At 43.4% G+C, this 25,278-nt stretch overlaps 1 protein-coding gene across 1 annotated transcript in view; it reads left to right on the top strand.

Annotated features, from left to right (window-relative positions):
* The window catches only part of SIKE1 (suppressor of IKBKE 1), a 43,629-nt gene extending 21,172 nt beyond the window's left edge, over nt 1-22,457 (top strand). Inside the window, exons 4-6 of the mRNA XM_088446311.1 lie at nt 16,494-16,636; nt 20,792-20,905; nt 21,700-22,457. Coding sequence (XP_088302437.1) covers nt 16,494-16,636; nt 20,792-20,905; nt 21,700-21,786 — 344 coding nt within the window. The 3' untranslated portion in view covers nt 21,787-22,457. The remainder of the gene's footprint in view (nt 1-16,493; nt 16,637-20,791; nt 20,906-21,699) is intronic.
* Nucleotides 22,458-25,278: the final 2,821 nt, after the last annotated feature.

Here is a 25,278-nt window from a genome sequence, read left to right as displayed (position 1 = left end):
TAATGCAGGATGTTATCTTTGCATTGTATGTGACTTAAATGCTAGCGCTGTTTGCCTGTACTTTCATTTCTGACTGTCAACCATTTTCCTATCCCTGTTCTTCTTCTGCTACAGCCCTTGCGGTGCGGTTTTGCAGGGTGTTTATTACCTCACAGTAAACATGGTTTTTCTGTGTGGGATGTCACATACGCTCCGTTCACACTCCTCATCGGAAAGTGAACGAGGATATCCTCTTCCAGCTATAATGTACTGATATAATGTGCAATTAGCGGAGGGATATGTAGACGCTGAGGGTTTATGGAGGGCATGTTGTATTATATATCACGCCCCATTTCTGTCACTGTACCTGCACAAAAAGGGACCGCCCTTGGCTGGCTAAGATGCTTACAGCCCTTGTGGGCAACGCTCCCTGTGTTTCCCCATAGGGGTTATCGCAGCGAGTGGTGGTCTCTTCACATGCAGGGTTCCCTAGGCAGTTGATGGCACCCCAGTGTATCCTGTTTTTTGCCCCCCCAGGTCTCGCAGGAGCCTGTGTGGGTGAATTTATTGTCCAAATGGTATAGCACCTGATGGACGTTTTACAGGAGGAGTCACCATTTCGGCCTTCTAAACGGCCTTTCGGGTCTCAGACGGCTAAGGATCATGATTTCTGATGACTGTGACATTATTGACTTTTTCAGACACGAGCCCCTTAGTGCAGAGGAAGCGTAGTCTTGGTCTAAAGTTTATATACCTGGCCTTATACGGGCAGTCCGTGCAGCTTTGGTTATTACATATCCCCCGTGGCTAAATCCAAATATGCCTTCTTTAAGGATAAGGGTGTTGCCACTGTAATTCCTCTATCTGGTCAGGTGGATCATTTAGAGGAGGCGTGGAAAATCCGGGTGAGCGGTTCCAGCCTCAAAAATGGTTGACCTTTTGCATACCCCTTTGCGGATAATTACTTTTCCGAATGGGAGTTACCTTTACGGGTAGATTCTCATGTTACACGCCTAGTGAGGAGTGTTACGTTGCCCATGCCCTCCAGGTCCTCCTTGAAGGAGGTTACAGATTGCAAGGTGCAGATGTATCTAAAATCCAATTATTCCCTTGCTGGAGGGGCGTCCAGGCCGGCTATGGATGTTTGCTGGGGGGCCAGAGCAATGGAGCGCTGGGTAGGAAACTGGATCTCTGCACACTGACTCTCCAGCAGAGCAGGTGAATAGTGGCAAATTCTCAGAGACTTAGCCACGTTCATAATGAGACAGTCTTACATATAGCCTGCTCCTTTCCAGAAACTCCTCGGCAGCAGTAGCGGCTCGGCAGCAGTAGCGGCTCGCCGCTCCCTGTGGTTGCGCTCTTGGAAAGCGGACGCAGATTCCATTTTGAATGCTTTGCCTTTTACGGGACAGGTCCTGTTTGGCCCTCATCTGGACACAATTGTGGCCCAGCAGCTACGTCTGCGTGTCTGCCATTGGCTACAGCCCCATCAGGGTCTGGGGCTTCGTCTTTTCGGCCCTGTGAGGCCAGGGTAAATATAAAATACAGCTTTCCAAGACAGTCAGTAGCCAGGAAATCTGCTCAGCCATTAGAACAGGCTTGGAGTACAAGACGTCCTACTCCCAGGTTGGACTATAAGCCTTCAGCCTCACGGCATGGGCCTCCTCTCGGGGGACCCCAGAGTTGGAGGCCGGCTTCTCCAGTTCGCCCCAGTGCTGGTGTCTGACCACCACGGACACTGGGGTAAGAGAAGTATTTTCTTGAAGGTATGTCCTCTCCACCCGGTAAAGGCCTCCCAGCCGGTTTTTCGTTACAGGTCTTCTGTCAATTCAAGACAAGGCCCTGTAATTTTTGAGGGTGTTACACTCTATGCTCCAGGCAGGAGTTATAGTACCTATTCCGTTGCCCCAAAGGGGAACGGGATATTACTCCATCCCCTTTCTGGTACAGAAACCCAATGGGTCCTTACCAGGACATCCTCAACCTCGAATCCTTCAACAAATTTTTAAGGGTTTCTCTGTTCAGGAGGGGGACCCTGTATGCCATCATTCAACGGAGTCTGGGACTTTTGTGGTGTCGTTGGATATATTAGGGTGACTACCTGAATATCCCTATTTTCTTAGCACACCAGTGTTTTCCTCAGGTTTGCAGTGGTCGATGAGTATTTCCAGTTTCTGGCATTGCCCCTTGGTCTGGCCTCCACACCTCACGGTTTACCAGGGTCATGGCAGTTATGGCAACCCACCTGCGGATGCAGGGGGTCCGCTTGTTACCCTATCCGGGTGACCTTCTGTTGTTACCAGGGTCTCCAGAGATACTTCAGTGCCATCTGCAACGGACAATATCTGTGTTGCTACGTTATGGCTGACTAATAAACTGGAAATGGTCCTCTCTGATTCCTCACAGAGGATGCTCCATATCCCAACATCTGAGGATCTTTGTGATTGAGGAAAAGATCTCTGCATTACAGGCAAAGGTACGCAGTTGCCTGCAGAGTCGCCGAGTGTCTATTCACTCGGCAATGTGGTTCCTGGGTTCCAGGGTGTCACTGTTCGACATGGTGGAGAGTACCCAGTTTCACTCTGAACCTCTAGAAGAAAAAAAAAAAAATTGATCCTCTTCGGATGGGATGGGTTGCCCCATAGGATAAAGTCAATAGTGCTTTCCCCGGAGGTTTGTCTCTCTCTGGCCTGGTGGCTGCGGAAAGCTCACCTAAACAAGGGGCACCCCCTTTGGGATTGCGGACAGGGTCCTTCTGACGACGGACGCCAGTATCCGTGGCTGGGAAGCAGTGACGGGTCCACACTTGTTCCAGGGCAGGTGGACACCAGCAGATTATGCGCTTCCCATAAATATCTGAGAACTGAGCGGTATTCAAGGTTCTCCAGCATGCAGGACAGGCCCTCCACGGAAATACCGTGCAGGTACAGTCTGACAACGCCATCATGATGGCTTATGTAAACCACCTAGGAGGTTTCCGAAGTCAGGCGACACTAACAGTGGTGTCTTGAATTCTGGCTTGGGTGGAAGGCTATATCCCTGCCATCATTGGCAGTGTTCATTCAGGAATCCTCAGATGGAAAGCAGTCTTTCTTAGCCGTTAAGATGTGCATTCAGGGAAATGTCTGCTTCATCCGGAGGTGTTCAATCTTCTCGTGAACAAGTGGAGCCTTTCAGAGATGAGACTCTTCTGGTAGACGTATGTAGGTCCAGTGGACCTTCCAAGTTGTGTACCTCGTCCCTCCATTATCCCTTCTTCCTCCAGTAATAGCAGGAAGAAGGCATGCTCCTGCTGATAGCTCCAGCGTGGGCCAAACGGCATATTACTCAGATCTTTGGAGCCTCTCAGTTAGCACTCCGAAGCTGTTGCCTCTATGCCCGGACCTGTTGTCTCAGGATCCTGGCTGATACCCAGACCTGGGTTGTCTGTCCTTGATGGTGTGGCGGTTGAGACTACCCTCTTAAGGTCTAGGGGTTTTCCAGCTCTATAGTTAACAGGGGCTCTGTTCATGCTAAGAGCTCGGAAGCTTTTATCTGCAAGAATGTACCATCAGGTATGGCATACTTTCAGTTGTGTCGCCCTAGAGGCTATGCTCCTCGGGTATTCCGGATATCCAGAGTGTTGGCTTTCCTACAGGTGGGCTCTGCCCTGTTAGTATGGTTTCATCGTAGGATTGCTACTCTTCCTGAGGTCCGCACCTTTGTGCAAGGTGTACGTTATATTCAGCATCCCTTTGTTCCACCGGTGGCTCCTTCGGATTTGGCTGTGGTCCTTAGGGCTCTCCGAGGACCGCCATTTGATCCACTGGGCTCAGTGGATTTCAAATGACTTACGGCTAGGACTGTATTCCTTCTGGCCATTGATTTGGCCAGTAGGATCGCAGAATGGGGGGCTCTGTCATGTAGACCTCCCTTTTTCTCATCTTTCCTAGGAACAGGGCAGTGCTTCGCACTTGACCTGGTTTTTTACCTACAGTGGTATCTAGTTTCATCATCAATGAGGAAATTATAGTACCGGCCTTTACTTCCCCAGTCCTGTCTGCTGGTGTGGCCTCCTTGGATGTGGTACGGGCTCTACATATTTAAGTTGACCGTACCAGTCCATTTAAGAAATCAGACTCTCGGATTTGTCCTTTCTGGTTTCCATAAAAAGGGTTGGCCTTGCCACTACGCTAACTTTGGCAGGATGGATTCACAGGTCTTCCTGTTCCATCCTCCATTAAAGCTCTTCCACTAGGTCTGTGGGTCCTTCGTGGGCAGCTCGACGTGGCGCCTCAGCGGTTCAGCGGTGATTGGCAGCCACGTGGTCATCTGTCCATATTTTTGTAAGGTATTATGCTTTTGATACCTTCGCCTCTCAGGATGCTTCCTTCGGGCGTCGGATTCTCCTTACAGCACAGGAGCGTCCCCACCCTTAAAGGATACTGCTTTGGGACATCCCCAAGGTATCCTGTGGATACCCTATGGACCCTGAAGTAGAAAATGAGATATGGTAAGAACTTACCCTTGTTATCTCTATTTCTACGAAGTCCATAGGGTTCCACAGGACTCCCGCCCTGTCGCACCTGTACTGCAGATGGGCTATGATCTGATCACGGTTTCTCCGTCTCCTTGTGGTGAGAATGTGATTCTTGTGTGTTCCAGACTTTCTTCTCTCTCTTTGTTCTCCTCCTCCGGCCTATGGCTTGTTACGAAACTGAATTGCCTTGGCTTGGGGGTGGGGTATAGGAGAGGGACCCTGGTGCATCCTGGGAGGCTGAAAATTTAACTCTGTGGTGTCCGTGCCTGACGTCATCACCTATACCCCCAAGGTATACTGTGGAACCCTATGGACTTCGTAGAAATAGAGATAACAAGGGTAAGTTCTTACCATATCTCATATTTTTTGATGGTTAAATACATATATATAAATAAATAAATTATTTGCCCAATAAATATGAATATATGAAGATATAAATGAATAAATATAAGTAAATAGATACAAATGTAGATTGGAATTGATAATGGAAAAAAATAAATAAATAAAAAAAGTCCTGCAATTTTTGGCCTCGGGGGTAAATTTCTACAAGCTATTAAATCCCTTTATTTTAACCCAACTGCATCTGTTCTCACTGGGGGATACTTTCGGATCCTTTTTCTATAACCAATGGTACCCGCCAAGGCTACCCGTTATCGCCCCTTATTTTTGCATTGATTATAGAACCACTGGCTAGGAGAATACGAGCTAACCCTGACATTTCATGTGTAACTATTGGAAACTCAAAATCTCTATTGGAAACTCTCTCTTTATTTGCTGATGATATTCTTCTTACTTTGACTAAACCACTTACTTCTCTACCTAACTTATTTCGTGAACTGTCCCTATATGGAGATCTGTCGGGCTACAAAGTCAATCAAACTAAATCTGAAGCTCTCCCTATTCATCTCCCGGGTGAACTGAAACGATTACTGCAATTGAATTTTAATTTCCATTGGAGAACAGACTCTTTGCAATATCTTGGGATTAACATTACTAAAACATATGATCGCCTATATAAAGCGAACTACCCTCCCTTGTTTAAAACAATTGAAAAGGATATTCTACAATGGAAAACTTATTTTATTTCATGGATCGGGCGTATTAATGCAATAAAGATGAATGTTCTACCAAACTTGCTCTATTTGTTTCAGACTCTACCTGTGGCGATACCAACCCAAACACTCAACCAACTCCAATCTTCATATTGTAAATTTATATGGAACTATAAAAGACCCCGTATACGCCAGGATATCTTAGCCAGACGATCCTCAGATGGAGGTCTAGGTTTGCCTCTTCTACTACGCTACTATAAAGCATCTCAGTTGAGTCAGATGGTAGCCTGGCATGCTCCTAGTCTTACTAAACGATGGGTTGACCTCGAGAATGATTTAGTGGGTTTTGATTCACTCTCACATTTGCCTTTGATACCTTGCAAATACAGATCGCGTACCGCCCTCTCCATAACAACGGTAGCTCTGACACTCTTCATATAGGATAATCTAAATAAAAAACTCTCTCTTTCCACCTACCCGTCTCCTCAAACCCCCATATGGAACAACTCTTCCTTCCCACCAGGCCTCTCACCTACTATGGCATCTGCCTGGTCCAGGGCGGGTGTTACCCGCCTACGTCACATTATAGGTCAATTCGCCCCTCAATCGTTTCATGATATTCAGGAAAAACACGGCATCCCCAACTCGTTATACTACCAATACCTGCAAATTCGCCACTTTATCACCTCTTTATTTTCTACTACCTCACCTCGAAATCCTTCTATAGAAAGACACTGCATTCACCGTTCTACTGACAAGGGTACTATATCTTTCCTTTACCATTCTATATTGGCACCGGAATCCCCTCTACCCTCGACACACAAACTCGCATGGGAAGCAGATTTAGGATACCCTCTGGGCGATGACACCTGGGAAACAATACATCTCACCATTTCTAAATGCTCCATTAGTGTGGCAATCAAAAAAAACTCATATAAAGTTCTCACCGGATGGTATTTAGTCCCAGAACGCCTACACCATATGTATCCCAACACCTCTAACCTGTGTTGGAGGCAATGTGGTCATGTTGGCACATTTTTTCATATTTGGTGGTCTTTCCCAAAGATAATCCCATTCTGGAATATGGTTTGCTCATTCATATCATCGGCTGTTACCCTACCTTTCTCTCTTTCCTCCGCTAACATTCTACTCTGTGTCCCAGTTGATCAGATTTCCAAAGACGCTAACAAACTAATTCTCCACATCTCCTGTGCAGCCAAATACCAACTGGCACGTAACTGGAAAAAAAATAGTACTCCAACTGAATCAGAACTTTTAAATAGAATTGGGTTTGTATCTAAAATGGAGTATACTATCAGTCTATTGAATAACTCAGTGCATAAATTTCATTCAATATGGTCTCCCTGGTACTCTTCTCAAGCCATTCCTCTTCCAGGTCTTTCATGAATCGCATCCCCTGTTTCTGCTCCCGATGTTTTCATTTATCATTTTACATCGTGCAGTCCCGGCTCGCTTACAAACTCCCCATTCTTCCTTATTAATTTCTATACTTTTCCTTCACCCCAAATACTCCTTGACTGAACTTATACTTCTTACCACATCTTACCAATGTTCCTACGAATACTAAAGATAACATTTTTTCAATTACAAATCAGTGGAAGAATTTTTTCTATTAAGTTGTCACCGGTGTATTTTCTATATATGACTTTATATATTGTTATTGGATAATGTATCAATTATGACACCGATCTGTTTTGTTATTTATCTCTTAACAATTCTAATAAATGATTTAAAAAAAAAAAAAAAAAATGTCCTGCAATGAAACTCAGTCTCGTACACCAAATGAATCCATTGACTCTCTTTCTATTTTAAATACCGCATCAATCCAATGCACAATAAAGTCTCGTGAAATGAAAATACCGGCAGTCACTGTAGCTAATAAATATCCTTAACAATAACCCAAGAATGTGATTCCACACTGTTCTTTCAAAGTATTGCTCACAGGGTCCACCTTATTCAGTCCTCCACAGATCCACTCCAAAAATCAGCACCTTCAGTAACAAGGATGAGGACAGTATCACTTTCTTTTAGACACTATGGCCCTCATTCAGAGCCGCTCGCTAGCGGCAGTACGCTCGTTCCGAGCGATGTTCGCACATCTGCGCATGCGTACGGATTTTAGTACGCATGCGCGAACCAGTCAGTGCAGCCGAAAATCGTTTGTGCGCTATATAGCGAGTGCCTGCTATTTTGAGTGACAGAATGAGGCGTATGTGGGTGGTAACAGGGGAAGGTGCTTGAAAACGGGGGAGTGGAATTCGAACGCAGGCGTGCTTAAAGGTCAAAATGGGCGTTTTAAGGGAGTGCATATTTAATACAGCAGCGTCATTGACCACGTCACTTGGTTTTCTTTAACTCAGAACTGCTCGCAAAATAGCGGTTGAAAAAACCAACCACAAGAATAGCGAGCAGTTCATACGCTGTACGATGTACTCGATTAATCTAATAAATAGCGGACATGACGTATGGTGCGAGCGGCCAGGGGGCGTTTTTAACAAATAAACGAGCGTATGTTTTGCGCGCTCGTTCAGACTTAGAGGTGGGAACAGACTGCAATTTGCGAACGGATCATTTGAATAGCCACCCCTTGTTTTGGAACGAACGACCGCAAATAGCGAACGGCTCTGAATCAGGCCCTATGTGTGCAGAGAGGTGATAAGAATAAACTTACCCACGGTCTCCTTCTCTGCTGGTGGTCTCTGTCCAAATCAGCTGTTGAGTGAATGGGGGTATGTGGACCTCTGTGTATGCATGCGTATTATGTGCTAAATAACAATATGCTGGCTAAATAAAATTAATTTATTATATCAAAATGAATAAAAATACATCAATTCAAGAACAAAAAAAACAGAATGCTATGTATGAATGTCCAATGTTCCCAACGCGTTTCATCCTCTTAACGGGACTTTTTCAAGGGTGTTACCAGACTGTAGTTCGTGTATCCTTTAAATACCTTGTTAATTGCTCCTTCAGTCTGTAAGCGCCGCTCGCTGTTAATTCCGGGTTCCGTCTTTCGCGCCTGCGCCTCGGAGTCAGTTCACTGTTCCCTTTGTCCGGGGATAATGCGCTTGCGTGGACTTTTGCCTCACGTGTACTGTTGATGCTACAAAGCGTCCTCTACCTTATGCTGCATAGCTGGACCTGTGCGCATGCGTCGAAATCCCTTCTGAGGACAATAAGATTCATTGCAAACCTTGTTTACTAGTTCCGTTTTTTTCTTGCTTAAATCCTGCATATGATGTAGTATTTGTCCCTCATAGGTAGGCGGCCATTTTGTTGTGGTCATTATAGCATTGTGTTGAATAGCTGTATTGGAAATAATCTTAACACTAATACCCCTTTCAGACATACAACCCGGGAAATTTCCTGCTCAGACCCGGGAATTTCTCCTGTGCAAATTCCCGGGTATTTGGTCGAGACCCCCCTTTCACACTACAGTGTCTAACCGGGAAATTCCCAGGTAGACCCCTTTCAGACAAGAGCAGGGTTTTTCTTCTTACCTGCCTCTTCTTTGCCGTCTGCTTCTCCCAGCCAAAAGCCGGCCAATCGTAATGCAGTTTTATTTTTTAATTATAATTTTTTAACATTTATTTTAATTCCCTGATGGTCCAGCGGGAGTGCGGGCGGCCCGCTGTGGCACAGCCGGCCGGTGCTGGGGGTGGTGAGCAGCAGTGCTGAGCGTCCTATAGGACGCTCTGCGCTGTCAGCTCAAACAAAGCAGCAGCGCTGAGCGTCCTACAGGACGCTCTGCGCTGTCAGCTCAAAGCAGCAGCGCTGAGCGTCCTATAGGACGCTCTGTGCTGTCAGCTACATGTCAAAGCTGCTTGGTGCTGCCCGGGAGTAGTAAATTCCCAGGTAGCACCATTCAAACAGAAGCAGGGTAATTTCCCGGGACTTAAGTCCCGGGAAAAACCCTGGTCGATTGCAGGGGCAGCTACCCGGGAACGTGTTCCCGGGTAGGTACCTTTCACACATACATGAGACCCGGGAATTTTGGCCGAGGCAGGTCAAAATCCCGGGAATCTCCGTACGTCTGGAAAGGGGTATAAGTGACACATATCAAGATCCTAAACTCATTGACTCATTAATGATCACATCCTTTACATTGCTATCAAATTATATCTATATCACTTAATTACATTGGAATTCATTATAGTCATAGGTAATAACTTGTTAACCCATTAAGGATCCAGTGCATTGCATTAAATCGTCACATCTGTATTTGCTATGTCTTGTCTCTTTTAGTATGTACCAAAGATAAAATCATATATATACCCCATAATAAACAAATTAACTGAAGAATATTCATATACCATCATATAGGGTCAGTAACCATATTTATGAAAACCGCATAGGTACGCCTGTAATTACATGTATACAGCCATACATGCACATAACATGCACATGTCTGAACATACATGCGTGCAATCACATGTACACGCATCCATGTGCCTGTAAATATGTTTAAGTAAGGCCTTATGGATCTATGTTCAACCCCCTAGGTTGTAGAGTTTTCAAATTAAAGATCCATTTGCTCTCATTTTTATCTACCCATGCATTAAAATTCCCTCCTCTCCAATTCGGTACTAGTTGTTCTATTGCTAGAAATTTCCATCTAGGGTCATTATTATGCACCTCTTTGTAATGATTGGACACACTATGTTGTTCAAATCCTCTTTTGATGTTTCTAATGTGTTCTCCTACTCTTACAATATGTGGGCAGAACTGTGCAACCACTGAAAGTAAGTGACAACCACATTCTAAAAGATAGATCACATTTTTGGAGTCACACGTCAATTCTTGTTTTCTATGAAAAGTTTGTCCTGTTTGATTGGACTGAAACTTTATGGCTGGTTTTGTAGTATTTTTACCTGTATTTCTGCAATTAATGCATTTTCCACACCAGAAAAAACCTTTTCTACTTTCATTTATTAAAATACTTCTTTGTGTTAGTGTTATGTTGTCTTTGAAATGATTGGTCACTAATTTTTTCTTTATATCTGGAGCCTTTCTGAATACTACATCCGGTTTCTCCGGTAAAATTTCCTGTAGTTGTTGATCCATTCGTAAAATATGCCAATGTTTCCGTATTGAGTTACTGATTTTCTTGGCTGCCTCAGTGTATTCAGTTACAAAGTATACTTTATTCTGTTTATTGGGTTGTGTGCATCCCTGCGGCCAGGCCGCTCCAGCCTGGATGGACACAAGTCACCATTATCAGGGTGTACTTATGCCCCTCTTTTCAATGTTATGTTTTATTTTGGTATCCACAACACAATATTAACACCTTAGGGGGTAAATGTTACAGGCACCTACACATTTTCTGCAATTTAGCTGTTCGATTTAAAGCAGCACTAATTTAAACTTAAAAATAACCTGATTTGTCCCTATTAAAGTATTGACATTTTATATCTAATTGTGAATGGGTGCCTGCAACTCACAGGCTATTGTATTTACCCCTAGAAGTTTCTGTTGCAAACAAAAGAGGAGCAAATAAAGTTATAGTCCCTATTAAAAATCTTTATATATTCAGAAGTCCCTAATGAATATAACTTTAATGTTGTTATGGAGCATTGGCGTTATTCAGAGATGTACGCTATGGCACAGCCGCTGCACATTTTTTAATTTATTTTTCTATGCCTGCACTGAACAGGAAGGTGAACGATTGTACGATTACAATGTTGTGTGTATGCACCTTTAGAAATAATGCTAGAAAATATTACATTACTGACGTAAATAGTATAAGTGTGGAAAAAATGTCCTGCACAAGCATTGGTCACAAATGTGTATGAAATGGAAAATGGCATACTGCAGAGATTCCCAAATGCGGTCCCTAACAGTAACAGTCCAGGTTTTAAGGATATCCTTGCTTGACCGTAGGTGACTTAATTAGTACCTCAATTTGAGTTAACCACCTGTGCTCAACCATGGATATCTCTAAAACATGAACTGTTGGGGTGCCTTGAGGGCCGAGTTTGGGAACCTCTGGCCTAGTATCTTGATTTTACGGTGGCCTGAAGTAGACACACAAGTTGCAGCTAACCCAGAAAAGGAGATCTGTACCCCTAAAAATTAGTGTATACAGAAAGCGAATGGCTAGTGCTTCTTATGGCATTTAAATAAAATTTAAATAGGCAGAAATCACTAGAAGGATCATTCAAAAAAATGTGTAAAAATATGTTTACTGCTTCTAACTCTCTGAGAAAACGGACACCATGTCAGAGAAACACATCAAAGTTTTACTGCCTTCTCAAAACTACAAACTCTCTCCATATTTATTTGCATTGATGAACGTTGTATTCCATGCTGTGCAGTCACAATACAGCTGCCATGTGGAATCTGTATCAAATCCCGACAGCGGTATCCCGATGTCTGAAGATCCCGACAGGGGTGGTAAGTATGCTACCACTACCTCCCCCCCTAACCCTCCCTTAGTGGTGCCTAACCCTAACCTCCCCCCTTAGTACCTAAACCTAACACCCACCCCTGCCCAAGACCTAAGAAGCCTCGCTTACCTTCGTTCGGGACATCGGCTGTCGGATTTTGGCGTGAGGCTAAAGATAGACGTCGGGATGTTGATGCCTATCTTTAGTCCCGAGTCGGGCTTCCACCGTCGACGTCCAGCATCCCGGCCGTCGATGATCTAACTACATCCCATACCATCTCATCCTTATTCTGTATGCCTTTATTAACTTCTTTACCTCACACCTAACACTCCGTCATTGACTGTTGATTTTAGTGTCAATAGTCGCATTATTGGTGATACCACTACTCATGCAGGGAATTTTACTGGGTTAACATAAGCCTAAAGGAACGGAGGGACTTACACTGTTCCATAAAGAAGTATTCACCTTGTTTTCCACGGTACTCTCAGTACATCTAGTGAGAGTGCCAGCAGATCCAATGTAATATACAAAACTAAAGGATGGATGGGCTGGTTGCTTATATATTTTGTTACAGTTGATGAAACATGGGTGCATCATGTAACACCAGAGACGAAGCAAGCATCCATGACATGGAAACACGCATCATCCCCACCTTCAAAGACTTTCAAAACAACTCCATCACCAAAGAAGGTCATGGCGACTGTGTTTTGGGGCCGCAAAGGTGTACTTCATGTTGATTTCCTCACCAAGGGAGATACTGTGATTGCTGTGACACATTGAGCCAGTTGAGAAGGGAAGTTTATCGAAAATTACCTGGGTTGCTGCAAATGGGCATCATATTGCTGTACAATAACACCAGGCCACACTCAACCAAACGGACGTATGAGTTGTTACGCCACTGCCATTGTGAGGTACTGGACCATACTCCCTACAGCTCTGACCTGGTACCGAGTGATTTCCATCTCTTTGGACCATTAAAGAAGCACTGGGTGATAGTTTATTTGCAATTGACAATGAAGTTCTGCAAGCTGTCATATCCTGGCTTCAAGCGCTTGACACTGATTTCTTCTATGCCGGTGTAATTGCCTTGGTGTACCATTGGAGCAAATGCTTAGAGTAGTTTGGGGACTTTGTGGTAAAATGATCTGTACCAAGGCCATACTATTGATTATATGTATATGTACAGATTAAATAAATGTACACATTGAGAGGTCTTGTTTCCTTATTTATTGAACCACCTTTGTAATATAAACACACTCATTGAGTGGCCAAATTATAGTCACCACAAGATTTTATGCAAAGTAGCTTTTCTGCAGATAATGCTGACTTAGGATGCCAGAATCTGTATATCAAAGGAAAGGCAAATGTATGCAGAGACTAATGAAGTGTATCACTCATGAAATAATGGGCAAATAAAGTAAAACGGCTGCACTGATGAGGTGTTCAACGGCAGCAGTTGTTGTAGTGAACACAGAGTGGACCAGCAGAGAAAAAACTCGGTCTGAGGGCAAGGCCTGTGGTCGAAACCAGCTATTGGATGCTCGAGTGGAACAAAGAGTGGGGAGACTTTTTCAGTCCCACAGATGGGCAACTGTGCATCAAATTATGGATAACCTGAATTCAGATGGCCGCTCATCAAACAGTGTGCTGCACATTACCTCATATGGGCTACAGAAGCAGAAGGCCTGTCCGTATGCAATTGCTATCTGCTGCAAACAGGGTGAAACGCCTCAAGTTTGCTCAGAAAAACAGGAATTGGATAGTAAATTATTGGAAATGTGTAATGTGGTCTGATCACGTTTTTAATTACACAATGCCATCTGGGCTTAAGGCTAAGATAAGGCTATGGAGACGACAGCACAAAAGAATGGATCCTTGCATTGTCCTGACTCTTCAGGCTGGCGGAGGCAACGGTATGGAGATGCAGTTCATCATATTTGGCTTAATATTCCCAACAAAAGAATTTACTGTAGTACAAATCAAGCTGTATTGTGGGGAAAAGGTGGCCCAACAAAATTCTAATCCAGTGGTCATAATAATTTGACCACTCAGTTGTGATACCCCGACAGGTATTGTAAGGTGCCGTGTGGGGTTTCCCAATTTTACCAGATTTGATTGAGTCACTTGGTTCTTGGTGGATCAGATAGGTATCTGAAGTCACCACTTCAGGTTGCAAATTAAAGTTAAAATTTATTGCAAAAGATAAATAAGAATTGACAATGTCACAACAATCTATAATGTTACCAGTTTTGCATTCACAAGTAAACCACGCTTCCAACAAAATGTATATTTTATTACACTGGAATGACTGCTTGAATCCAAACGAACAGCTAACTTGAGAAACTGCGGATACTAATTGGTTTATAAACATACATATTTAAGAAAGATGATATGCAACTGTTCAATTAAGTTTGGTTTTAACTATCCAACTTTCAAAATAAGCAAGGATAAAGCAACAATATATCACAAGTCCACAGTACAATTTACACTTTACATTTTTTCTTAACTCAGTTTCCCTATTTACCTAAATATATTTACTGCATGCATGTAAATTGTCAATAATAAGGTCCAGCGCTTTCCGTAGAGTTGGTGCACTTAAAGAAATTACCTTCGATGTCAAGGTTATTGAACTGCTGGTAGAAAATATGCTGCAGATAGTTGCCTGGGTTATTTAAAATGGATATTTAGTAATTCCTTAAAGAGGGTATTGTCTCTCTGTTACTAGCAGCTCCTACGTTGCAGGCTAAGCATCATTCACAAAATGGCCATCAATTTTTGTAATATCAAGCTCTCAGCTGTTAATAGTCTTTCCTGAACTGATCAATAATAGTTTTTCCTGAGTTGTCAGTAGTAGTTTGTAGATGTGGGACTTGTAAGACCTGTAGAGTCTCTCAGTGGCGAGTTCCTGGAGGTAACTATTTTTAAGCAGCTCTGCAGCTATGTTTAAGGGTGATAACTGGTAATATGCAGTGTAACTGAGGAGAATTACCTGTCGCTATAACCTATCGAGGCTGTCAGCCATTGTGTGTAGGAATAGAGTATGAAGCTGTGTCTCAGGTGTATTACAGACCTCTCCTCATCGCTTGCACTGGGTGTCCCTTCTCTCCCTTAGTGCAGTTTCCTCTGCTAGCCTGTCTCCTGCTGACCCGCTCACTGGGGAAGGTCTATGACACAAATTGCCGCTCCCGCTCTGCCTTGTAGGGGCTAAGGTCCACCTTACTGCTAGCCTCTAGAGGTGGGAAGCCTGCTTTGATCTACCTCTCCTCCGCCTCAGGACTGCCTCCTTCACTGAAGGCTATGAAGTAAGCAGGGCTCCGCCTCTATGCCCGCCTTTGCCGGATCCCTTGACTTAAGGCCCCCCATACACTAAGTGACGGATTGGCAGATCATGCGATGGGATCGGAAATGCTGACCGGTGGCCATCAATGCTCTCCGATCGATTGGCGGATCGGTGAAACTATACATGTTTAAATTTCATAGATTTGCAAATCACGATCATATTTTGATTGTGATCTGCAAATCTGTGAAATTCAACTCGTTTGATTTCTCCGAACTTCCGAACCGGTATCTGGTGTTCACAGCATTGCGCCAATCCGTCGCTGGTGTATGGGGGCTATTAAACTCTGGGGTGCAGAGAATCCCCTAGTGACACCGCTCCGCTCCTGCTGCTGGGACCACAACGCTGACAGCCACCGCTGCTCACAGGAACTGGTAAGGCTCCCAGCGCAGGTCTCCTCTCTGAGAAGGATCCCTCAGGACTTCACTAACGGTCCGGTGCAGGGCCCTTTTTATAGACTCCTCAGCGCATGCCAGCTCCATTCCCGCCGGACCCACGCGGTACTGTCACGCCAAATTTTGATTTAGATTTCTCCCTTTGTGCCTCTATTTTTGAAAGCATTCTTACTTTGCAGCATTTTTTCAACACCTGCCTAAAACTTTTGCACAGTATTGTATATTCTTACATATAACTGTTCTAGTTATGATAAATTGTTACTTTATTTGATTTCTGACTATTCCATTTTCATTTATAAACCACAAATAGCGCTATACATTAATTTTCTGTATAGAATGAGTAAACTAATGATTTTGACAGACCTAGAGAAAGTAAAACTTGACATATGCAGGGCAATCTGACTGTTTGCTCACAAATCTGATTACTTGGGGGTAATGTGGGTACAGGTAGGGGTGATTGCAGAGACCTGCCAATGTTCATTTTCCTGCTTTGTTGTCTACTTCCAGGTTAGTTAATAACCTCATTTGAGCTGATTCATGTCCTTTAGTTTTCTTCTTCCACCAGATTGACTCTTATCTGGCTGTATTTCAGTTTGATCTGACACAATCTAGCTACATTCTTAACGAGTTGGTTAAAAATAGTTTTCAACCAATTATGTAAAGAAGTAATGACTGCAGGCTTGGGACATAGTGAAACTAAAAAAAAAAAAGTAAAATGTTATTTTATTTTTAATTTGTGTTTGTTAAATGTACCATATTTAAAAATTATACAAATTTTATTTCTCCCCAACATATCTGCTCCAGAGTTGTGGCTGTCTTTGGAAGAACATCAATATGCACTGGAGCTGATCATGAGCAAATACAGGAGACAAATGCTGAATGTAATAGCCACCAAAAAACCTGCCCCCGCAGAGCCAGTTCTGGAAACTCATGAAAATTATTCTGCTGTAAGTTTTCTATAAAAAGTCTTATCAGTTGCAATCAACTGAAAGAAAGTACAGTGGGCCTGGTTCAGCACGGATCACAATTGTGATCGTAGCTCTGTAATCACAGATACACAATGCAGCTGCGAAAATATGCTAATGCCTGCCAGCGCTCAGCCAGCATAGAGACACCCACTACTGCTTTCTCACATCCATAATACCGCTCAGTCCTGCGTATACATCGGTAACATTAAAGCACATCGGCCCGTCACACACAATTACAGCAGTTCTTCCTTGTCGCAGAAACTGCAAGTCTCGTGGCACGCAGAAGGCTCTCAAGCTGCATATGCAATCGCAGTGACTAATTTTATGCAAGCTCATGCAACAGATAGGCACGCCTGCGTTTCTGCAACCACTACCCCGTCACCACCTCCAAACGCACACGGCCTTCACTCTGCAATGGATTCCTATATTCGTGTGTAATCGCAGTGTGATCACCGCGCACCTGGAGTGTGGAGCATGCGTGATGGCTAACAATCACTCGATCTGCATACGTAGTTGCAATTGCAATCTGTGCTGAAACAGGTCCAGTGTTACATGGTCGGAACAATGAGAAACTCTTCTTAAGCTTACCTGGGTGTATCAAAGTTTGTGGCTTCCCTTCTGCACTGTTGCCTTGTTTTAAAAGCTGGTTCATGCTGTGACTTGGTGCCGGCAGACAAAGAGCCTGATTCAGAGATGTACGCTAACCCGATGGTTAGTGTACATCTCCGATGGTTTAGGGTCTTTGCATACGCAGAACCCGTTCTGCACATGTGCAGGATAGGTCTTGCGATCTCACTTGCAGACCCCCCAAGCCGCAGCAAAATTTACATGCTGTGGCATTTGGAGGGCAGAGCAGGGCATGGTTGGCAATCGATTCCAAAAACGCGTGTGACGCCCACGTTTTCCAGGAGGGACGAAACCAGGACCTGCCAAGGCTGCGGTAAGCTCCAACTACCGCAGCCTGGCCAAAGGAGCAACCATCGGTCGCAAAGGTGATCCCAGGCTGCGGGATCGCAGATGCAGCAAAAAGGTAATACAGACACCTCCTGCTGCTGCATTTGAGATTGATGGAATTGCACAGCGCCTTGTGTGCTGCTTTGCAATTCCGTCCATCTCTGAATCAGGCCCAAAGTCCATTGACAGTTAACAAGAGGCCTATGGAGGCTTTTCCATATAGCACCTATTGTAGAGCTATGGACAACCTACATCACACTTCAGGGTCCATAAGGGGTCAACAGGGTTGACCTTGGGGTATAGTTTGGGAACCAAATCTGGGCACCACGCAGTCAAAGCTTTCCGCTCCCAGGATGCACTGGGTCCACTCTCCCTATTACCCCGCCCCCAAGCCAGAGGCACGTCAGTTTAAATTGGTGCCCAGCCAGAGTCGTCTCACCGTTTGCGCAGGAGAGCTGATTAGCAGCCCCTAAGCTTTATTTTATTTTTGAGTTTTAATTTTATTTTATTTTTAGAACTCATCAGAGCGTCAGCGTCGGACTGTCCATTGGACGTCCAAGCTGCCGCTCCTACACCCTACTGGAGCCGTGACGCCATTACAGATCTGGGGATCACTCTGGCCTCTAACATGCTTCAGGGTAAACCTGTAAAGGTTCAGTCTGACAATGTCACAACAGTGGCTAACATCTAGGAGACACTCGAAGTTGGGCAGCAATGACAGAAGTGTCACACATTCTGACATGGACCAAGGGTCACCTCCCGGCCAGCTCTGCAGTGTTCATTCCAGGAGTTCTCCATTGGGAAGCGGACTTCCTCAGCCCTTTATGACGCGCATTCCGGGGACTGGTCTCTTCACCATGAGAGGCTTCAACTCCTAGTGAGCAGATGGGGCCTCCCAGAGGGGGTTCTCATGGCCTCCTGGCTCTATCAAACACTGCCGGTGTTTGGGTCCAGAACTAGAGATACCGGAGCAACCTTCGGTGACACATTGTCAGTGAGGTGGACCTTCCAATTTGCTTATCTGTTTCCTCCGGTCTCCCTTCTTCCTCGAGTTCTTCGGAAGTTCAATCGAGACGGAGGTACTGTCCTGCTGGTGGCTCCAGATTGACTCAGACGTCACCGGTACCTAGTTTTTCGGAGTCTCTTCATAGAACACTCCGTTCCTACTGCCTCTATGTCAGGACCTGTTGTCTCAGGATCCTTTCCCTGGATCTGGATCGTATGTCTTTGACTATGTCCCTACTGTGGTCCAAAGGATTCTCTGGCTCTGTCATCATCTGGATGTTTGGAGCGAGTAAGCCAGCTTCTGCGGGGATCTAACAGTGTGGCATACATTTTTGTTATGTTATCGCACCTGTAGCTACGATCCTCCAGATGGTTTGGATTTCCAGAGTTCTGGCAATCCTTCCAGCTGGATTGGGTCTAACCCTCCGCCTGGCCTCCCTGAAAGTACAGGTCACTGCATTGTCAGTATGGTTCGCACATAGAGTTGCTCCGCTCCCGGGTATCCAGACCTTCCTTCAGGGTGTCTCGGGATTGTACCTCCCTTTTATCCCCCCTAGGGGCTCCTTGGGTTTTGGCAGTGGTTCTTTGTGTCCTCCTGGGGCCTCCATTTGAACCACTGGTTTTGATAGCCCTTACATGGTTTATCGCTTAGACTCTTTCTTATGGCGTTTGCATATGCCAGGAGAGTGTTGGAATTGGGAGCGTTCTCACGTGGCTCCCTCTTCTGGATATTTCACCAAGACAGGGCTGTGAGTCGCACACACCCTGTGTTTCTTCCTAAAGTGTTTTTTAAGTTCCATATTATTCAGGAACTCCTTGTACCGACATTTCAGTCACCAGTTCTCTCGGCTGGTGGGGTCTCATTGACTGTGGTCCGGTCTCTCAGGTTTTACATGGACCGTACCAGTTCCTTCCGGAAATCGGTCTCCTTATATGTGCTCTATGGACTTCACAGGAAAGGCTGGCCGGACAATAAACAATCCTTGGCTAGATGGCTTCATATGACTATCTCAGGGGCCTATTTGTTCTTCTATTGATGCTGCTTCTACTCGGGCTGTGGGCGGCTCGCTGTGGCGCCTCGGCTGTTCAGCCTTGCAAGGTGGCCACGTGGTCTTTTGTCCAGACCTTTCTATGGTTCTGTGCATTGGATACCTTTTGCCTTTCAGGATGCTTCCTTTGGGTGCCGGATTCTCCTCGCAGCGCAGGAGTGTCCCCACCCTTAATTGGACTGCTTTGGGACATCCCCAAGGTCAACCCTGTGGACTCAATATGGACCCTGAAGAAGAAAATGAGAGAGATATGGTAAGAACTTATTCTTGTTATCTCTCTTTCTTCGAAGTCCACAGGGCACCCACCCTGACGCACCTGGCTTCGTATGGGCTATGTTACTGGTCACTGGTTTCCTGTCTCCTTCTCTGTGATTATGGTTCTTGAGTGTTCCAGTCTTCTCTCTCCTTCTTTCCACCTCCCACCTTTGGCTACTAACAAACTGAGGTGCCTCTGGCTTGGTAGCGGGGTTATAGGGAGAGTGGACCCAGTGCATCCTGAGAGCTGAAAGCTTTAACTGCATGGTGCCCGGATTTGGTTCCCAACCTATACCCCATGGTCAACCCTGTGGACACTATAGACTTCGAAGAAAGCGAGATAACAAGGGTAAGTTCTTACCATATCTCTCATTTTCCTCACTAATGCTGGGTACACACTAAAAGGATATATCGATATATCTGCAGATGGTTGTCTGTGTTCAGTGTATAGGAGGCGGCGTTTTCTGCGGGATATGGGTGTGGTTCGGGGGCGTGTCCACCCCCTCCCCTTGGCTGCATGTGTACGGGCGGTCTGCAGACATATCTGTACATCGGCTGTGCAGCACAGCCAATGCGATATGTCTGAACGACGTCGTTCACAGACATATCGCTGGTACACACTGGCCGACGGGCAGCAGATATATTGGCCGATCAATTGATCGGTCAGTATATCGCCATGTCTGTACCCAGCTTTAGGGGCAGTGTTATATTTGAGTCAATGTTTGATACTTTAGCCAAACACACAGTATATCAGCACCTATTTGTTTTAATAAATGCAAATATTCAGATAAAGAAGATTTTATGTTAGTTAAAGAACACTATAAATTGTTTAGAGTATTCGATAATGTGCTAACTTTTCTTTCTGTTAAAGGAGATCGAGAGTCATATTGACAGAATATGTTCCATGGGGGACGTGATGAAAAAAGCCATCCAAGTAGATGAAGATCAGGCCTATAGTATACAAGAGAGGCTTGCCCAGTTAGAGGTAAGGAATGTAATCAGCTCATTGTTGGAATCATAGCTAAACAGAATACTTATGTATCAAATAGAAGCTGATGTAAATGTTTATTTTGTTGCATACATCTCCCATAAAGTGTGACCCCCCCCTATCATTTGGGTAATGCAGCAGTCATCCGCATTTACTTCTATTTGATAGCACAGCAGGAAAGTTGGCTTATGATTAGAGATGAGCGATTCAGTTTTGACTCTGTTCTGTTTGCCAAATTAGCACAAGTTTGGATTTATCTTATTCGCTATGCAAAACAGGTGAGAGCCAATAAGATGCCGTGTTGGAGATCCAAACGCCATATTTGTCTGAATACAGACGATTAAATATAAATTCAATTGTATTGTCAACACTTACTGTTTTTTTTCTGGTCATGGTTTTTACTACTGGGGTTAAGCAATTATCTCCATTGTTGTGAGCTGTAGTTAATATACTACTGGAGTCATCTACTCTACATATTATTTATATATATATATATATATTTAGCGCCTGGTGTTTTTAATATTTTTTGGTTATTTTTTCTTAAGAAAGCTGCTGGCAACCATGATTGTCCTCAACCATTTTTAGATTATTATTTGCTTTAATAGTAAGGTGATATATATTTAGATTTCATTGTCTCTATCAATAGTGACAAAAAAAAAAAAAGAGCGCTTATGTAACATTAGCAACAGAAATAACCTTTTAATTGTGATGGTGTACTCTAAATATAGTATATTATATGTCATATCTCATATTTATATTTTGTAACACTTTGCTTTCTTGAATGTCATCAGTTAGAAAACAAAGAGCTTCGGGAAATACTGTCTGTGAGCAAGGAGTCGCTACATTCGGGCAAAATGGAATCTGAGTGGAGTTTATGAGACCAAACTGAGTGATGTCCTTCGGATTCTCAACCAGGCTTATTCTGTTCACTGGACACTGAATGATGTTATGGAGTACATTCCTTGTACCACACGTACCCATACAGCACGGTCCCGTGTCTTGCACTGTTTTGAGTGTTGAAGTGAGAAGATAGGGGCATCCGCCTGTTAATGTAAGCTTCTGTTTTATATATATATATATATATATATATATATATACATACATATATATATATATATATAATGTGTGTGCAGTTCCTGGAGGAGACTAAGACCACCATAACCTGTTTAGAAACTTTTTGGACTGAACACTGTGGTTTCAAATTTGTCTCGCAGAAATTATTAACAAATAGATATTTAATTTAGATAAATATATCTGTAAATAAAAAAAGCTGCAAAGGATGATTAAATGTTGGTCTATAGTGAAAAATGACATGTAACCTTTTTCCATAGTGTTAAAGATTAAAACAATGTACCATATTCTTTAGTGTGTATGTATTCTAATATGGCCAGTGAAAATATACTATTCTCTGTATGCTTTAGCAATAACGTTGGTGGGTTAGCAGCCAATCAGATAACAATTTGTAGCAGTTTATTGTAGTCCCACTAATGAAAATGAATATCTGATAACGCCATTGCTGTTTGCATGTTGTTATTAAATAAGAATAATATATTGTGTACTGCTTCTACAAAAAAAAAAAAAACACAAAAAGCAGCATAGAAATTTGTACATTGGGCCCTACTGCATTGTAATTTATTTCTATCAGTGTTGAATTTTTATATAAAGAAAAAAAATTGCTGTTCTGTGGTGACCTGTAAATGTGTAACCCAGACCTGAGAAAAGCGAGGGCAAATTGCTAACGTGTACAACCCAAACGTGAACTTTGAAATACTAGAAGTATGTTATTGTTAACTTTATACTACTACATTAGTCTATTGTCATCCGCCAGTCCACTAAGTTTACGGGATCAATCCCGATGCCGGAAGACCGGCAGCAGTGAAGATCCCGACAGGTAAAAAAGGTAAGTATAACTAACCCTCTCCCTCTTCTAACCCTCCCTTAGGGGAGCCTAACCCTTCCCATAAGTGCCTAAACCGGGAGGGAAGGGGGTGCCTAACCCTAACCTCCCCCCGGGGGTGCCTAACCCTAACCTCCCCCCGGGGGTGCCTGACCCTAATCCCTCTTACCCTAGCCTAACCCTCCAGGGGGTGTGTCTAACACGAAGTCCCCCCTGGCAGCCCCTATCATTAGACCCCTGCCGGGATTGCACAGTCGGGAAGCCGGCGGTCGGCATTTCGACCGTCTGCTTCCTGACTGCATCCCAAGTTTGCACGTGCTGATGTGCTACACAGTTGCAAAGCAGGACATTTATATGAACCATTCAAAGCTGTTTCTAGCGGTGTGTGAGCGGTGCGAACACACAGAGTGCAGGGTTCTGTGGGCAAGTACTGCCGCTGCCCCATGAACATTGCTTTTAACTAGCAGGGTGCCTGGAACAGGGTGGTGCCAGCACAGGGTGCTTTGGAGCCTTATTACAGGACTGGAGCCATTGTCCTTTTTTTAGTGTTTCCATTGCTCTCGCCACTGTGAAGAGGTCGTGGGCCGTCATTTGCAGTCTGTGTTCCCATGCAGCAGCCTGGATCCAAAAGAATCAGTTCCCAGTAGTTACAAACTGCATACAAATACAATGCTTTATACTTGTGGCTGCTACTATATTTGCTCAGCACATAGAAATCCCAGTTTTCAGGTCCAAGGATAAGCACTATGGGTCTAATAAATTCATATAAAAATATTTAGTGACTTCCTTAATTGCTAGAAAAAAATAATAAGCTGAGGACTAAAATAAAATAATCAAGAAAAAAAAAACATGCTCACATTTTTTTTTAGGGATATATGAAGTATGCATTTTTACAGGATGTCCTCCTAGAATTCAGTTTTCCTCTAAAGTGCTCTATGATGCTGTATTTATATCTTTGTCACTGTTCAGCTGCGACCATTTGGTTTCTGCCCAGCGATACAGTAACCTATTTATAATCTGAGCCAGTCAGTGTTAAAGCTCCTCAGTGATATCAGATGCTATACAGAGAGAGGGGTATTCCAAAGCCTCACTGCTCACTATATCATGTCATGTGATTGTAAATCACATCACATATAGCAGCTTGAAAAAGAAAAAACACAGCAGTAGAACTCTCATTTATGTTATGTGATTTATGTGAAAGCATAGCACATTTATTTGTATATATTTGTTCTGCATAATATACAAAATATGTATTCCAATATGATAGGACTTTTTTTGTTATCTATCCATAAAAAACAAACTGTAAAATTCACCTGGGTAAACTATGTGATTATTTCTTCTGTGTAATCAACACATTGCATCAGAAAATGGAAATAGCTCCCGCCATGAAGGGGTGCATGACAGCTTGACTCTGAGGAATGAAAAGCAATATTTTCTACGATTGTTTTTAAAAATGTCATATACAAGCGAAGCATAAGAAATCTTATGCGTTATGAAACTGTGACTCCATTTTAGCATAGAGATACCTGTTGAATAGTTTTGTATCCTTTTTAATATATTTGAAAAATATAATTTAGGTTCCACTAACACATCCAACCTTTACATAACAAATATATTTCTTGCAGATCCTTTTCCATCCTTGTTATTTGCTATTCTAAGGGCAGTAAAACCAAGTTTATTTTTGTATTCTGTTTATTATTATTTTGTATTTCACATAACATCTTATTTAGTGTCTGTATACTTATTAATTAAGCTAACTAGGGTAAAACAATGTGTGCTTTTCCTCTGCACAAACATTTTTTGCCAATATAAGCAAAATTCAATTTATTCAAGCAATTCAACCTTTTTCTATTGTAAAGGTTGCCGAGTTATAATTTAGATTAAAAAGATACCGCAGACACTTTTTAATATAAATGTTGTTCAGCTGTCATGAAAACAATTCAACATAGTTCTGCCAATTATTGCATGACTTCTGGCACTGGCGGAACCCTGAGACTTGTAAAACAGTGTTGCCCAGCAGATTGTTTATCCTTTTGTGGACTTATTCTATTTTGCATGCATTGTATTTGTGAAAGCCAAGCAATTCTAACCAGGATACAAATCATTTTTACTTCGCAAAACTCTGGTTATTTGAAAGTATAGCATAGTAATTATTTGAAATTGTATTGCAAATCTATTTTGTTTAAAAAGCTGAATAGATATTATGTATCATGCTGATTTAAGATAAAGTGCTATTGATTGCTAGTGTACCCTCTATGCAAAAGCTTTATTCTGCTAAATATCATACCACATCCAGCAGCTAATCTAGCTTTAACCGAAAACCAAATGTTTACATTTATGAGCAATCCCTGTTGTGTGTGATGTAAGACCCCTGGCAGACACCCTTTCTCCCTTCCTGTTGTCTTAGAAAAGAGGATATAAAGCTGCACTTGGACAGATCTGGTCATTTTAAACAAAATTGTCCCAATATTGA

The sequence above is a fragment of the Taudactylus pleione genome, unplaced genomic scaffold (assembly GCF_031769625.1).
Source record: "Taudactylus pleione unplaced genomic scaffold, aTauple2 ptg000396l, whole genome shotgun sequence".
NCBI classification, from domain to species: domain Eukaryota; kingdom Metazoa; phylum Chordata; class Amphibia; order Anura; family Myobatrachidae; genus Taudactylus; species Taudactylus pleione.
The sequence above is the reverse complement of the archived record's forward strand: the minus strand, read 5'-3'. Positions and strand labels throughout refer to the sequence as shown.